Source organism: Castor canadensis, chromosome 3 (genome assembly GCF_047511655.1).
Source record: "Castor canadensis chromosome 3, mCasCan1.hap1v2, whole genome shotgun sequence".
Lineage (NCBI taxonomy): Eukaryota > Metazoa > Chordata > Mammalia > Rodentia > Castoridae > Castor > Castor canadensis.
The window spans coordinates 124,821,391-124,835,306 of NC_133388.1; the positions used below are offsets into that span (position 1 = coordinate 124,821,391).

General features: G+C 34.4%; 1 protein-coding gene across 5 annotated transcripts in view; it reads right to left on the bottom strand.

The window, feature by feature from the left end:
* Positions 1-574: 574 nt before the first annotated feature.
* The window catches only part of Ythdf3 (YTH N6-methyladenosine RNA binding protein F3), a 38,241-nt gene continuing 24,899 nt past the window's right edge, over positions 575-13,916 (bottom strand). For 4 of the 5 annotated variants that reach the window (XM_074068599.1, XM_074068597.1, XM_020182297.2 and 1 more), the window contains one exon: positions 575-3,534. In XM_074068599.1, coding sequence (XP_073924700.1) covers positions 3,502-3,534 — 33 coding nt within the window. In that variant the 3' untranslated portion in view covers positions 575-3,501. Of the gene's footprint in view, positions 3,672-13,916 lie in introns of all 5 variants that reach the window. The other variant, XM_020182298.2, reaches the window with a different exon arrangement.

Consider the following 13,916-nt stretch of genomic DNA (forward strand, 5'->3'; position numbering starts at 1 on the left):
TGTAGTGTGGGTCACCTGGGACACTTCTTTAAAGACCATGCTCTAGACACAGTCAGTAGTTCTGTATGCATACAACTGGTTTTGATAGCACAAAGTAAATTCTTTGGTTTTTTTCCCCATCTAAACAAATGCTTTAGAGAGGTAAGCAATGGTCAATGCATCAATCAGAATTGCCATGATCCTACTGATATAAACTCTATTAACCCTAAGAAGTAGATGAGAAAATCACTTCTTGGGACCAAGAGTGGGGGTTATGGTTATTAGACAGCTCATGCCAGTACTTCCTCCTACTACATAAAAATAAACAGGCTCATTTTTTTCTCTCTTATTCTAAGTTTAGTAATAAAAACATACAATTTAATACTGATTGCAGTGGATAAATATTAAGACAACCGGTTATCCTCCCTTTTCTTTAATTCATCTACTTAATTTCAATGACCAACTAAAATGAATGATGCAATCTCTTCTGTACTTGAAAAATATACCAATCAGGAAATCCATAAAAGTAGGTGAAATGTTATGATTTTTAGCAGGCAATACACATTTATATAGATAAAATGGAAAGAACACAGAAAGGAGTGAACAATTTTTATTGAAACCCTCAAAGATTAAAGAGGACCAAATGGTGAGTTTGGGTACCATAACAGAAAATCTCACCTAACTGTACCATCATTCACAGGAATGAACAAACCCAAACACGACAAAATTCAAATTTTCATGTAACTGCTACAAGTGAATGTAAATGAACTAATCATTTCATCATAACCTTCCTTTAATCATATGAAAAAGGGAATTTACATAGCATAACAAGATATGTAAAACTCAATGACAACACAATTCTCTTAAATCTCTCAAACTTATTTTCAAAGGATGCAGAATGCACTTGAAATGATTAAATGACTTAAGCTGATTCTTGTTTTTTTTTTTATTGCAAACTGTTTTGACATCAGCTTAACCCCCATGCATGGTACTCAAAAACAACACAGCTTTTGAATTAGAAAGATCACTGAAGTTAAAATGAGGAATTAAGTACTAACGAGGCTGAATTTTTTTAAGGAATTCTCAAGTACCAATATGTATAGAGAAAGAATACTAATTTTGGTTACATTTTTTCCCCAAACTGTTAAATATACAAACCATAATGCCTTTTAAAATAAAAAACCCATGAGATAACTTTATAAGAACCATTCAAATCAGAAATTGGAAAACCATTAAGCAAGAAATTTACTAGGCCAATAATGTCTTAATTTATGATTACACAAAATTTGACCATGTATCTCCTCTTGTAGAGACCAGTATTATCTATCTTTTGGTCCCCAAAAGAAACTTTCTGTTGGTTGTGCTCAAGACAACCTGTAATAATTTCATTTAGAGGAAAAACATCTTGTAATACAACTAAGTGACCAAGAAGGAAGAGGAGGTTGGTGCTTTGGGGAAAACATAAATGAGAAAACCACAAATTTACCAATTAAAAAAAATTTTGTTTGTTGTTTTTTTTCCCCCAAAGGAATGCTGCACCCATTTCATTTAAGATTAGAAATCCAGGTTAAAGGCACTGGGATGTACTCCTTACCATGAATAGACTCTCAATTACACTTGACATGTCTGAGTCTATTGAAATCAGCCTGCTTAATGAGTATTTCCATGACATTTCTTACATAGAAACCTAATGTAAATTAAACAAGTTTGAATCCATTTATAATGTAACTAGTTTTATAAAAATATCCAGAGTTGCTAATAAAGCACCAAGAAAAAGAGAACCTCCAGGGGAGGACTTAGCTTCTTCCTACAAGGTCACCCTTTTACAGTTTTCTCTAATAGGACCTCCAGAATGACAACAGTCATCTTTGACATGCCTACGTACACAATCTTAGGGATATAGAACATTGCTATGGTGACTAAACCCAAATGCCAATTTTCATTATAAATAGTTAAGAGACAAGATTTCATGGCTTACTCTCAAAAAGGTAAAATAGGTGCAATTTTCCTTGAAGAAATTCTTTATTTCATAATATACTATTAGTATTTAGATGTTCCCTTCAGTAAACATTGACATTCCTAAACTGGGACTACCAAAGAACTGTGAAGGAGCTACAGTTATCTTCAAATACTGTATCCAAGTGAAAAAAAATACAGTATTTGGACATTTTAAGAAAACATTGTACAAAAATTATATAAATGAAAGCCTCAAAGAATATCTGTCACTAGGCTTTTGAGTTGAAGTAACCAAACACCATAGCAAATGAAAACATTTCTAAACATGATGTAAACATAAATGGAGTAATGGAAAACATCAAGGTATTCAAACCTACTGTATTGCTATTTTCATCCTTAATATATCATTCTATATAGCTTTCTCCTTTTGGAACAGTAATCAGGGGGGAGGACATTATTTTCATAACCTTATGCCATCAAATCAGTTAATACAGATGCTTGACACAATCAATTATATAAAATCAATTTGTTTCAAGATACAAAATTAATATTGATATGTAATTAATGAAAAAAATAAGATGTTAAAAAGATAACTATAAGAATACCCAGATATATGCTGTATTCCCACTTATATAGATCTGATCAATAAAACATCAACACATTCACTTAGATACTGATTTAATTCATGGATCAAGGCCATATTTTCAAAGTATTTTAAAGATGCCAGGATACTGCAAAAGCTGGAGAAAAGAGGTGAGTAACAGTATATGCTTGCTAAACAAGAACTATGTTTATTTAGCTAGTGAATACTAGAGTAATAAATTTTTACTTCATGATAGCAGTCAGGCTCGCAAACACCCAGAAATAGGAATTAAGGGTTTTAAATGTAGTTATAAAGGTCATAAAAAGTCTGATTAGACTGAGGTACATTTACTCAAAATTTTGAGATTCATTAAGTGGTAGCAAACAAAATAATTCCTCAAACAAATGCACATTTCTCAGTATACATATAACTGGGGGAAAGACAGGAGAAGAATGTGCATTAACTGGTGAGGTCCACCAAGCTGCATATCAATATTCCATTACACCAAACAGTTTGAAGACAAGGGAAATGTTCTAATATAATTTCAGATTATGTTTCATTTGGCTAAAATAGAGCTTAAGGTTGCTTTGCCATATTAAAAGTTTACTACAATAATTTTCACATAAACATTTAGACTTGAACTCCAGGACTAAATATGGCATGATTATTTTGCTTTTAATCTGTCAAACAGCTATAAATTGACAATTTAAAAACTACAACAAAGAAAATTTTGAAGCAGTGTGACTCTTACATCATTGAACCACTTCTAATGGTTAACTGTTAGTATTTAACAAATTCAAAGAGTTAATGAATCCTTGCATTCATTCAGTCTTCTGTGCCTTAGCTAGGATGCATAATTACAAAAGACAGCAGATACTGGTAAAAGCTTCAGGACAGAAAGTGCTTGACGAAGTTACAGTTCTCAAGTGTGTTTGGTGAGAGTATAAGGGCAGATGCGCTGATGAAAACCATTACAAGAAGAGTCAATTTTGTGTTAAAGTGTTCCAAGATGTCACCTTAAGCAGAAAAAAAAAAAAAAAAAGCTTTAATAATGTCTTCTTTGACTTATTAGGCATTTCCAGAGTCTACATCATTAGTGTTGTAATTTTAATAGGACATCTTCATATGGTTATTGTTTGTTTCTATTTCTTTCCTGAAAGAAAAATATAAAAAGAATTAAAACAAAATACTATCATTCTTTAAAAATTTAAATTATATGCACATACATTGTAAGAATCATCTCTATACAAACTTTTTTCAGATAGTAATTCAAAGAAAAATTTACTGTACTGCTATCATAGTGGGATGATTACCACAATTTTAAGACTCCAAACATAAAGGCCTATGTTAGAAGAGTTTAGGTCCTTTCCAGAGCCCTACAGTCTTACAGGATTTGTTTAAGGTGAGAATATTATACTGTCTTTTGAGTCCTTCCAATGAATTTGATGGTGACATATAGCAATTTGAAAACCATTTGGCTGAGGTGGAAGATGAAAGGTAAAGAGTTGGATTAAAGGTGTATAAAATTAAGATCTCAGTATTAATTTAGAAATAACTATGATTAAAAATTTCCTTCAATTTTCAAATTCACCATATTGTAACTTTTTACATCATAGGATGGTCTGAGCTGGGCATCTGTTACTCATGCCTGACATTTAAACTACTTGGGAGGGTGAGAACAGAGGATCACGATTCGAGGCTAGCATAGGCAAATAATTTGAGAAATCCCAGCTCCAAAATAACCAGAGCAAAGTGGACTGAAGGTATGGCTAAAGATAAAAGCAATGGCTTTGGAATCCTCCCAATCTCTACCTTCCAAGTTTCTGGAATTATAGACTTGAGCTATCATGCTCAGCCCTCAACTCAGAATTTTCTTAAATCCTATTATAAATGATCTATAAAAAATGAATCTAAAACAAAAATACAAAAGAGTTAAAATGAAGACGTCAAAACAAACCAAATGAGAAAGACTCATAGAACTATATAATATTAAACAAAATGGTCATAAAGGCAAAAACCACTGTTGGTGATAAAAATTATCACTACACACTAAATAAGAACATTTTAGAAAAGCTATAAAATATTAAACTAAATTGGCAAGTTTAGTTATATTAAAAATTCATAGAATTACAAGGAGAAGCTGAGGTATATGTTGCAGCTGACATCAAAATTACATGCACTGGCATGCTGTTAAGAACTAACAGAAATAAAAGACTGCATAAAAAGGGTCTGTGATCCAGTACGTCTGGGGAACTAAGCCCCTAGTGACAGTTCAGAAAAAGACACTGCAGACAGATGTGTTCTCTTAGATTTCAAACTACCAAAGCAACTCACAGAATTTTTACTTTCAGGGCTAGGAGTGGCTCAAGTGGTACAATGCTTGCCTAGCAAGCATGAGCTCTAGGTTTAATCCCCAGTACTGCCAACATTTTTTTTTTACTTTAATGACTGGCACTTCAAACAATGATTTACAAAGGAATTCCTCCCCTCACCCTTTCCGATTAGTATTACTATGCCTCTACCGGCAAAGTTTAAGATTTGAAGGCTACAGTGTCTTTTGAAATGAGCAGTATAAGGTTTTTTTCCCCCACCCCAAACAAAGCAAATCACTGGAGACAACAAAGATCCCAGAGCCAGAACTTGGCCTATGGGCCAGGAGGAAATTTACTGCCAACTCCTATCTTTTTGACACAGATGAGCTAAGACTGCACTGCCCTTCAAACAAGGAAAGATGAACAATGACTTTCTTCAATGTCCTAAGAGGGACCTGAAGTTGTCTTTAACAGCAGAAGTAAATGACTTATTTTCCTTTTAATCATCTGAAGGTTTATCACCATTACCAGTATTTCAGTAACCAACCTGAGCCCACGAATGAGCCACAAGGGAAGAGTAACTAAATTTATATGGAAACACAAGAGGCCACGAATAGCCAAGGCAATACTCAGTCAAAAGAACAATGCAGGAGGTATCACAATACCTGACTTCAAACTATATTACAAAGCAATAACAATAAAAACAGCATGGTACTGGCACAAAAACAGACATGAAGACCAGTGGAACAGAATAGAGGACCCAGATATGAAGCCACACAACTATAACCAACTTGTCTTTGACAAAGGAGCTAAAAATATACGATGGAGAAATAGCAGCCGCTTCAACAAAAACTGCTGGGAAAACTGGTTAGCAGTCTGCAAAAAACTGAAACTAGATCCATGTTTATCACCCTACACCAAGATTAACTCAAAATGGATCAAGGATCTTAATATCAGACCCCAAACTCTTAAGTTGATACAGGAAAGAGTAGGAAATACTCTGGAGTTAGTAGGTATAGGTAAGAACTTTCTCAATGAAACCCCAGCAGCACAGCAACTAAGAGATAGCATAGATAAATGGGACCTCATAAAGCTAAAAAGCTTCTGTTCATCAAAAGAAATGGTCTCTAAACTGAAGAGAACACCCACAGAGTGGGAGAAAATATTTGCCAACTACACATCAGACAAAGGACTGATAACCAGAATATATAGGGAACTTAAAAAACTAAATTCTCCCAAAACTAATGAACCAATAAAGAAATGGGCAAGTGAACTAAACAGAACTTTCTCAAAAGAAGAAATTCAAATGGCCAAAAAACACATGAAAAAATGCTCACCATCTCTAGCAATAAAGGAAATGCAAATTAAAACCACGCTAAGATTCCACCTCACCCCTGTTAGAATAGCCATCATCAGCAACACCACCAACAACAGGTGTTGGCGAGGATGCGGGGAAAAAGGAACCCTCTTACACTGTTGGTGGGAATGTAAACTAGAACAACCACTCTGGAAAAAAATTTGGAGGCTACTTAAAAAGCTGGACATCGATCTACCATTTGATCCAGCAATACCACTCTTGGGGATATACCCAAAAGACTCTGACACAGGTTACTCCAGAGGCACCTGCACACCCATGTTTATTGCGGCACTATTCACAATAGCCAAGTTATGGAAACAGCCAAGATGCCCCACCACTGACGAATGGATTAAGAAAATGTGGTATCTATACACAATGGAATTTTATGCAGCCATGAAGAAGAACGAAATGTTATCATTCGCTGGTAAATGGATGGAATTGGAGAACATCATTCTGAGTGAGGTTAGCCTGGCCCAAAAGACCAAAAATCGTTATGTTCTCCCTCATATGTGGACATTAGATCAAGGGCAAACACAACAATGGGATTGGACTTTGAGCACATGATAAAAGCAAGAGCACACAAGGAAGGGGTGAGGATAGGTAAGACACCTAAAAAACTAGCTAGCATTTGTTACCCTTAACGCAGAGAAACTAAAGCAGATACCTTAAAAGCAACTGAGGCCAATAGGAAAAGGGGAACAGGTACTAGAGAAAAGGTTAAATCAAAAAGAATTAACCTAGAAGGTAATACACATGTCCTGTATAGCTATGCCCTGTATAGCTATCCTTATCTCAACCAGCAAAAACCCTTGTTCCTTCCTACTATTGCTTATACTCTCTCTACAACAAAATTAGAAATAAGGGCAAAATAGTTTCTGCTGGGTATTGAGGGGGGGGGAGAGGGAGGAGGAGGAGTGGGTGGTAAGGGAGGGGGTAGGGGCAGGGGGGAGAAATGAACCAAGCCTTGTATGCACATATGAATAATAAAAATGAAAAAAAAAAAAAGAATCCAGAGCATCCAGAAAGAAAACGAGTGGGAGCCCTGGGAATACAATGATAATAAAAGAGAAATGCTGATGGAAGTAGTGAATACTTGGAAAAAAAGGAAAGACAACAAACACTTGAGACCAAACGCACCATACACACACACACACACACACACACACACACACACACACACACACACACACACACCAAAACAAACGTTTCACAGCCTAGAAACCTGATCTTCAAATTGAAAAGTTCAGTATAGGAATTAAAGAAGCAAAGGACCACTAACCCTTATTTGTGGAGAATATAAATTCCAAGAAATATCTCAGAGTAGGAAAAAAATTGATAAGCACAAAGAAAAATGTAAACAAACAGTGGATACAAGACAAATGGAACATTCCAGAAATAAGTAAAAGAGTAAGTGAAGAAACCAGGTGTGGTAGCATAAGCCTGTAAACCCAAAGGGTGACAATTAAATTTTAAAAATTCACTAATTCTTTGACAACTCCTCCTCCCTCCAAGAGGTGAGGTTTGATTTTCTTCCTCTTGCATATATGGGCTGCACATAGTGACACAGTGACTTGCTGCTGTATACAGAGTATACAAAAGGAAAAAGAGGACACATACAGAAACTTAGCAGGCACCAACTTAAGTAATAAAAGTATCACTAATAACAAGTTAGATATGATGAAATAGATTTCTGTAGTGTTCTTTCCCAAAATCCATAAGCTTGATCTAGTCTTAACAGAGCACAAAACAAGCCGGAAGCCGGTGGCTCACACCTGTAATCCTAGCTACTTAGGAGGTATAGATCAGGAAGATCGAGGTTTGAAGCCAGCCCAGGCAAATAGTTTGAGAGACCCTATCTCAAAAGGGTTGGTGGAGTGGCTCAAGGTGTAGGACTGTGTTCAAACCCCAGCACCACACCCCCCAAAAAAAGCACGAAGCAAACTACATTTTATTTACAAAACAAAACAAATCAATAACAACAATGACAAAAAGTCAGTACTTTTCAAAGAGTTAATAAGAACAAAGAAGAAAAATTGTAACAGACCACAAGCAACTAAGAGGACAAGGCAAAGAAATATAATGCTTCGCCCAGGTTGGGTCTTGAAGAGAAAAACACACTAGTGGGAAGATGGGAAATCTGGGAAAAGAATGTAATACACTATACCAGTGTTAGATAAACATACTAGCTGGCAGAGTGACTCAAGTGGTAGAGTGCTTGTCTTGCAAGAGTGAGAATCTGCGTTTAAATTCTAGTGTCACCAAAAATTAAATGTATTATAATTATGTGTATGTTAACATTAACAGAAACTGAAAAAAGGCTACAGAGGCTTTGTTGTATCATCTTTGGGACACATCTGTAAGCCTGAAATGTTTCAAAATAAGGCTGCTAAAAAATAATAACTAAAGAAAAATATAATCCACAAACAACTCTCAAATATTTTCAAAATATGGAAACATGTACATTTTCTTTATACCATTATGTTAATGGTTGCCCTACTTTACCTCACTGTATGAGGATAAAGTGTCACTTAAATTTCAACCAAAATTTAAAACCAGTAAATGTATCAGACTATACTTTTAAATTAAAAAAAAAAAATGCTAATGTGCATGTTTCAAGAAAAGACAAAGTTTATATATGAACCATGACTAAACTTAAAACATCTAATAGATGTTAATGACTTACAAGGAATGAAATCTCTACATGTGGCTGACAAGACTAAAAAAATTCATGTCCAAGAGCAGTAACAAATGAATAAAAACCCCAGCTGCTCAAAAGCCTACACATGTGCTCACAGACTTTAAAGTGCTATCAACTAAGAAAAGCTTCTAGCATCCTTTGTCCCAATGACATGACAGGTTCTTTTGCATTAAGAAATCAATGAATATGAAGAAAACAGACATTTCTCACTATGAAACACATATTAAAACCATACAGTCATTGAGGGAAAGAACAATGATTGGAAATAGAGGTTATGTTTTTGGACATGAACTCTTCAAATGTTTTAAACTTAAATTTCTACTTAAATGAAACTATATTCTTCTTGTTCTTCTCTGCATTATTATAATACAGAGCTACTTAAAAAGGCCCCAGTGACTATGTTTGTATTTATAAAGTAAAGAAGTATTTCAGGTGTGAAAAAGAATAGATGCAGTCTGCTAATATATAAATTATTCACTTATGCCAACTAAAGATCAAACTAAAAATATACCATAGAAAAAAAAAGTGTTCAGAAGTTCAAATAGAGAAAAATTGTACAAAACAATTATGTTAGTTTAGGTGGTTCAATTAGACTAAGAACATGGTTATGCATGGTTGTGTGGTCTCTCCTGCAATCCTAGCTCCTCGGGAGGCAGAGATCAGGAGAACTACAGTTGGAAGCCAGCCTGGGCAAATAGCTCACAAAACCACATCTTGAAAATGCCCAACACAAAAAAGGGCTGGTGGAGTGGCTCAAGTGGTAGAGTGCCTGCTTAGCAAGCATGAAGCCGAGCTCAAAACTCAGTACCACTGGAAAAAGAAAAAGCCAAGACTTGGGACTAAATTCATGTTTTGAGTTGTGTTCAATAAAGTAATCGCACTTGTCGGTTTATCTGGTTACTATATATGTCTTGCTGTTTTGATTAATTCTTTATTAAGTAATACCATATTAAAAACAAAACTGCAATAAAAAAGTAAAAAAAACCCATAAACGATCAAAAGAAATAGAAGCATTTCAATATGTAGGTAACATAATTTTAAGTAGAAAATCCTAAGGGTGCTGTGTTGGAATTATAAGAACTAATAAAAGAATTTAGCAGTGTCACTGGATATAAGAACGTGTCACTGGATATAAGAACATATTAAAATTAAAGAATTCTGTATCTATAAACTGACAGTACACAATTAGAAAATAAAAACTGATAATTCCATTTACAAAAATATCAAAAGTAAAATAATAATACATCTAACAAAAAAATACTGAAGCCTATAAAACTCTCCTGGCAGGAGATATGTATTTGTCTTTGCAAGAAAACTAAGTTCTACAAAGTAAGGCCAAGTTACCTTTGATGTCTACTGGTAATCTCTAATATTTACCTGCTGAATGAATGCGGGAACACATGTTTAAGAAAAGGGGATGCAGGATCTAAACATATGATGATACAGATTGATTTTGAGGCAACTGATGCTCTTAAATCCAAGCAAAGGAATCCATATGTAATTGTATTTTGGATAGTAGACTTTGGATCCTTTACCACAAAATAAAAAGAATTAAATTATTATATTCCAGACTATCTTTTTACAAGAATTGTTTATTGGCAGCTTTCTTATATGCTAGTCATTTTCTTACAGATTCTGTAAATTTTTTCCTCCATTCCTCATTTATTTCAAATATAACAGAAACCACATCAACACTGAGTTGAGCAAATGTGTGTGATACTAGAGTCAAAACATCTTGCAATAAATTCAACATTTTCTCTCAGAAGAGAGTAACGTAAACTTCACTCAGAAATTAGGCAGCACTATAGTCAGTAAAGTTAGGTGGGGATTTTTCTACAATTAAAAGAGATTACTCAGCATCTGGTAAATGGCATCTATTAGTTAGATATCAATAAGCAGAACTGTATGCAAGCAATGGTACTTGTACTCACAAAATGGAAAAATAGTAAAATAAAGGTTTTACTAGCATACACAGAATTACACATTTAAGTAAAAACATGATGCATAGTTTATATAAATATATGAAATAGCCAGTGTGCTTGTAAATCCAAGCACTCTGGAGGCTAAGGTAGGAGGATTGAGGGTTTGATGCCAGCCTGGACTATTGTGAGTCTCAAAACAAAACAACAAAAAAACCCAAAACAACCACAAAATATGCAATGCCTAGGATTAAATTTAAAGATAGAAAAATGTAACTTCCTTGCTTAAAAACTTTTAAAATGACCCGACACTACAACACTTAAGATCCCTGAAGGGTGGAATTTTCTTAACGAGCTCTATTTCTTAGTTCAAAACTATATGCTGAATGAAGACTTCATCAACTTGTGATTTAGTTTTCAAGCTTTCTCATTTTCTGTCCTGTCCCTAAAATTTTAAATATTCTAGAGTACTTGAACATACCACAATGGTCTATGTTCCGAATACCTTTCTTTGCTTTACTATGAAATCCTACGTATCAATCGAGACCCATCTCAAAACCTCACCTTGAGTCCTTGATACTTCAAATCAAAATTACATTAAATAGGGATAAAAATGAAAGTTTTAAATTAAATAAGGCTTTCCTATAATTTTTCATTTAAGAATTAAAAATTAAATATCTGATAATCATGAAAAATATTGTCCAGAAATTCAAATCAGGTACTGTGATTCAATATAACTATATGATCTGTGAAAAGGTTTAAAAGTAGTGGTGGCTGGCAGTTTTTGACATGGCTCCCCGCAGTCTCTGCCTCTTGGTATTCATAGGCTGTTAATCAACCCTCCTCTCCCCAAGTGTGTGCTGGGCCCAATGAATGACTGCTTCTAGTCAACACAACTGGTAAGGTGATAGAATATCACTTTAGAAACTAGATTACAAAAGACTGATTCTATCCTGCTGGCTACTGCTTCTTCAGCTTGCTCACTTTGTCTATTGCCCCCTTGCCTGCTACTCTGATGAAGGAGGCCTCCTGTGTGGGAAGGTCCATGTATGTGGCAAGAACAGAGAGCAGCCTGTAGTCAAAAGCCATCACTGAGGCTCTCAGACCAATAAGCCTTCAGGAACTAAATTCTGTGAAAAACTTTCATCTGAAGGCAGATCTCTCATCAAACAAATCTTCAGATGAGACCCTAGACCTAGCTTAGGACTTGACTGCAACCTTAAGAGACTCTAAAGCTAAGAATCCACCCAAGCTGTGCCCCAATTCCCAGAAAAGAGAAATTGTAAAAAAATGTGTTTTCAAACCACAGTAACATATACACACATACAAAATGTGTTTTAATCCACTAAATTCTGTATTATCTGTTAGGCAACAATAGGTAACTAATTCACAACAGAACAGCACAATCAACACTCATCTGATACAAAAGTAGCAAAGGCCTTGAATGTGGATATTAGCATAAATTCGGAAATGTCAGGGAAAGGAGCTGTGATGCCCTTCCCTAACTTTATCAATATTCATTGTATGGGGTAAAATACACAGATGAAAAAATGTGTAAGCTACTCTAAAGAATGAGGTAACCTTTGTTAAGTACATCAATTTACCATTATAGAAGAATGAATCTAGTATTTAATAACTCTAAAATTTGTCTCCTGAAATATTTTCTTTGTTGAGACACATTTATTCAAAGTTAGGAAACTGTATATCAAATATTTAGGATAAACTATTAAGAAAAAAGGAATAAGAGTATTCCCAACACTAAGGGAGGCAGAGGTAAAGGCAAGAGGATAGTAAATCCAAGGCTAGTCTGGGCTACATAGCAAGACCCTGTCTTAATTTAAAGAAAAAGGATTAATTCAACATTTCAAATTACTTCCGAAAACCTAAGGCATTTTATATCCATATAAAAGTGAATTAAATATATGTCACCATGTATTTGCTGAAGCAAATGATAAAACTCTTAATTGAAATTCTGTTCAACTTAATGATGACTATTCACAGTTATAGTATGGCAGAAATCTCTCTCCAAGCTGTATAATTAAATTGATGAACTAAAAGTCATTCATTTACTAAAACTCATGAAATTCTCTCAATCTGAGGGAAAAAATCAAAACAGATAACATAAAATGTTAATCGAAGCATCTTTCCAACTTTGGCTCACAATGAATACTACCAAGTTTAATATACAATAAAAATGATCTTGACTACTAAAAATACCCTTTGATATTTTTATCAGACAATTATTCACTTCAATAAGTAATAGCTTATGGTATCAGTGTGTTACATCTTGGGCCTAAAACTGTTTTCCAGAGAAATGTTCTCTAATTTTAAAGTGAAGATCAAAGGGAAATTAATTTGATCTATTGAACTTGCTTTTGTTAATCATAATCAACTTATTCAGCAACAGAAAACTAAACTACAGAAAAGTTTATGAAAGGGTAATCAAAACTTCAAACCACAGTAGTAAAAATAAGTATAAAGGGCTGGAGGAGTGGCTCAAAAGGAAAAGAGTGCCTGCCTAGCAAGCGTGAGGCCAAGTTCAAACCCCAGTGCCACCAATTAAAAAAAAAAATTGTCAGAAAAACAATCATTATTGTCATAAGTGTAATTACTACTGAGGTAATTTCTTACATTTTAACATAAATTTGCATACCTTGACAAGCACCTAACATCTCACCTTAGAAACAAAGTTTTTCCAAACACAAAAAAAATATATTCTAAATGAACATTTAATCTTTGGAAAATACCCAATAATATAACAATAACACACATGACTAAAATACACAGAAGAGTCTATAGTTTAATTGTGAGTTTACTGTTAAGTATGCCTTGCTTTTTTTCTTTATAAACTGCAGGGCTTCATCTTTTTCTGGTGGACTAGGTAAATGATCTGTTTCTGAAGTTCATCTCAAAGTGATAGGCAACTGAAAAGTATGTGGAACTAAAGACTTATTAAACTAAAAACCTCACTCCAGATTACATTTCCTGGTCAATAAGGATTTATAAGAGTAAAAGAATATAGTAGAATCTAAATGATTCATTCAGTGCAATTTATTTTCAAATAAAAATTTGAGCCAGGCACCAGAGGCGCATGCCTAGCTGCTTGGGAGGC